The 3853-nt window shown below is 31.1% G+C and overlaps 1 protein-coding gene across 1 annotated transcript; it reads right to left on the bottom strand.

The window, feature by feature from the left end:
• Nucleotides 1-217: 217 nt before the first annotated feature.
• On the bottom strand, nt 218-2756 carry LOC114308704 (histone H2A). The gene is made up of 2 exons (XM_028254354.2): nt 2288-2756; nt 218-650 (listed from the first exon to the last, which is right to left on the bottom strand). Exons 1-2 carry the CDS (start codon nt 2495-2497, stop codon nt 411-413), a joined length of 450 nt encoding a protein of 149 aa, XP_028110155.1. The 5' UTR covers nt 2498-2756; the 3' UTR covers nt 218-410.
• Between the last annotated feature and the right edge of the window lie 1097 nt (nt 2757-3853).

The raw sequence follows: 3853 nt of genomic DNA, 5'->3' as shown, positions 1-3853 counted from the left end.
AACCACCATGTAAATGAAAGAATTTGCATTTTATCATCAGAAGATTGCATTACAAGAGGGTCGTATTTGATCCAGATTTAACCCATTTGATATCAATCAACCAGTTCAATAATATTTACAATTTTTTTTAACAAAAACATCAAATATGTTTGACAATAAAACACGACAAGCCAAACCCGCATTTAGAGAGAGCAAATAAAAACAAGAATCCATCAAATTGGCAACTAAGAATAGAAACTAACAATTTAATTTCTGTGATTTCCAACACTGATGTGCTAACAAGCATATTCAAACAAAGAGTACACAATCCCTAACAACATGATGCTAGCTTTCCTACATACCAAACAGAAAAGGAAATTACATACACAGAGAGAAGTAAACAAGACTCTCTCTTTAACACTCTTAAGAAGTTAGGCTTTCTTTGGTGACTTGGTTGCCTTGGATGGAGACTTGGGCTCCTTTGTTGCCTTCTCATTTTTCTTAGGGAGAAGAACAGGATTTATGTTGGGTAGCACCCCTCCATGAGCAATTGTCACTCCAGCAAGTAGCTTTCCAAGTTCTTCATCATTCCTCACAGCCAGAAGCACATGCCTTGGTATGATCCTGTTCTTCTTGTTGTCCCTTGCAGCATTTCCAGCCAATTCCAAAACCTAATACAATTCCAACACCGACCATAGCCATCATCAGATCATACAAAATTTACTAATGCTGTCTGGTTCACTAAAATGACATAGAATGGAAATGGACTGAAATGAAATAGTAATTCCTTAAACTCATTATGAAATGGTCATTCCCTAAACTCATTATGGAATGATTATTCCCTTACAATGATGAATAATCATTCTATTTATAATATATTTTCATTATTTTTTTAATCAACCAAACATAAGAATGGATATTTTGTCAGAATGATCATTTCATTGCAATGAATCAAACACTAAGAGACATTGCTCATCCACAGCTAAACTGTACAGGAAAATAAACAAAATTGGCATATTTAATTTATTATCATTTTAGTCCAATTATTTGTCAACTAAGTTAATAATCAAAACCAAAAAGCTAAAAATGTCACCCAACTTCACAATAATCAACTTTTTAAATTTATTTAAGCAATTGTTGCATCATAAAATACAAAACCAAACATCATATGCAACCTCCATAAAATGCACCAAGCAGGCCCTACCTTTTCTTTTCCCCTTTTTTTATTTTTCTATGTTTAAACTTAATTTGGTTCCGGGATTTATTGACACTAGTATCCAAAGACATGGCATCAAACTATTTCCATAGAGTTTTCTTAATTACATTCAGTCAAAAATGTTTTTATTCTCAATAAAGAACTCAGAAATGTAAGTTTATTTTGTGATTAGATGTAATATTTGTGAGAAAATAAAATAAAATAATTATGAAGTTGAATGTAATATTTTGTTTAGATGTTTTTTTTTATTTTGCAAAAAGTTTGTCTCTTTATGAAAAAAAAGTCCCAAACTTCCCAAACACCACCATATCTCTTTGATGGATTCCATCATTTGAGAGAGAATTTGCTTTCCTCTTTTTTTCCCCCAAAATTCCCATATCATTCATCGAAGGAATGGAAAAGGAAAATGACATAGAAAACCCTAATTAGGTTCAGCTACGAAAATGCATAAGCATTAATAATTTTGGGGGTTACTCCTAAAAAAATGGACAAGACCAAGTAATTTCACTTCCCTCAACAAACCCTAAATCCAAGATAGCCAATATAGCATCAGATTAAAATTCATAACAATTCTCTTCCTAACTGAGGGAAGCAATCTCAGAAGGAAAAAAAAAATGAAATCAACCAAATGATTTCAATTTCAAGGTTGTATCTCCATTCAACAAAACCCTAAACAATTTAACAAGCCAAGAATCACAACATGAACCAACAAAAAAGTGAAAATATTTCATTTTTCAAAACCCAAACAGAAGATTAGGGCTTTTTTCACAACTTAAACAAAAGAGTAGCCCTACTAGATCCAATCCAACAACCAAAACCTAGTAAAACAAACATATCAATAAGCTTACCCCAAAAACATTTCACAATAACTAAAAAAAAAAATGCAAAATTTGAAAATCAAACACCAAACTCAAAGAAAATTCACATTCCCAAAAAAAAAAAAAAAAAAAAAAAAAAACCCAGCACATAAATTGAAGACATTAAACAAACTATCTCAACATTTACTTCAAAACACAAACTTGAACACAGAATATAGAACAGAAGAGAGACAGAGACAGAGACAGAGACAGAGACAGAGACAGAGACAGAGACCTCAGCAGCGAGATACTCGAGCACGGCGGCAAGATAGACCGGAGCACCGGTACCGACTCGCTGAGAGTACCGGCCTTTCTTCAAGTACCGGCCGATCCTACCGACCGGGAACTGTAAACCGGCTTTGACGGACCGGGAAACCGGTTTCTTCTTCGGACCGCCTCCCTTTCTTCCTGCGGCACCTTTCTTCACCTTTCCACCGGCATCCATTTTCTTCCTGTGCTTTCTCAGTCAGAAACCGATTTTCCCGAGAAACAAACAGCCACTATATAGCTATTGTGATGCTTTTTTTGTCCGAGCAAAGCGTATTGATTGATTTTGGGACGATTCTTATATATATACGGTGGTGTAGAAGGGATTCTGTGTTTGTGATCGTTGGATTAGAATTTAATCGACGGTTCTGGGTAAGTTTTATGCGATCCGTGTGCTCTCAGGTTTGCCAATAAGGAGTGGACACGAACTATGGCTTGTTTTGGAACATGGTTAATTTTGGTTTTTTGACTTTTTTTTGAGTGACAACTCTTCCCTCCCTTTTTTTTTTTCTTTTTTTCTTTTTTTACGTTTTTAAAAAAAATTTAAAAAATTAATTTTTAACTTAATTTTTAAAACAAGCCTGTAGGTTAATTTGGGAACTAATTAAAAGTTAAATTTTGAGTTTTAATTTATTTTAGATTATATTATTTCTCTATTTTTTTATATAATGGTATACTAACATAATTACTCATGCTATGCATGGGTATAAATAAATAATCAAAAATTAATTTTTAAAATTAAATAATAATCTAAAAAATTTATCTATAATATTTAACAAAAATGATTAAAAATTAATTAAATTTTATTCATTTTTATCACAGTTACATATAAGAGATTTTTTTTTTATTCTAATGTCATTAATTGTATGCTCTAAGTTCTTAAGCCTACGTTTGGGAAGTGGGTTGGCTTTTTGACTTTTTGGCTTTTTTGGCTATTTTAGCCTGGGCTAAAAAACTGATTTGGGAAGGGCTTTTTGGCTTTTTGGCTTTTTTGACTTTTTTTGTGAGAGAAGAGTGTAATGATTATGGGTTAGATGTGATGTTTTGTTTTTTGTGGCTAAAATAGCCTATTTTGTCTTTTGTGGCTAAAATAGCCAAAAAAGCCCCAAAATTTTCTCCCCAAACGTAGGCTTAATAACAAATATATGTCATAATTTAAGTGGTAAAAAAATAAAAACAAATCACAAAAATTATATTTATAATAAAATATAAATACATTTCATCTTATGAGTTTCATAAATTTAATTTATCATATGATAGTGGTAAATTGCATTTGTCAATATAGTAATTTTTTCATGTTTTGTGACGTCTGAAAATTATAATTTGTCTAATGTTATAAGATTTACATAAAAATAAATTAGGATATTAAATTTGGACTTAACATTAGATTTATGCCAACTTGTCTTTTACTATCATTAAAAATTATTTTGCTCTGTTCTCAACTTATATGAATCATTTGACTTATCTATTTATTAGATTAGTAAATAAATATTTATAAATATTTTTTATAATAAAAATAAGAAATATGGACTTA

The sequence above is a fragment of the Camellia sinensis genome, chromosome 10, assembly GCF_055761805.1.
Source record: "Camellia sinensis isolate YWXY chromosome 10, ASM5576180v1, whole genome shotgun sequence".
In the NCBI taxonomy this organism is placed as follows: domain Eukaryota; kingdom Viridiplantae; phylum Streptophyta; class Magnoliopsida; order Ericales; family Theaceae; genus Camellia; species Camellia sinensis.
The sequence above is the reverse complement of the archived record's forward strand: the minus strand, read 5'-3'. Positions and strand labels throughout refer to the sequence as shown.

Coding starts and splice junctions, on each gene's coding strand:
- LOC114308704 (XM_028254354.2), bottom strand. CDS start 2,497: ATGGATGCCGGTGGAAAGGTGAAGAAAGGTGCCGCAGGAAGAAAGGGA. Junction 651..2,287: donor TCGAGTATCTCGCTGCTGAG/GTCTCTGTCTCT, acceptor GAATTGTATTAG/GTTTTGGAATTGGCTGGAAA.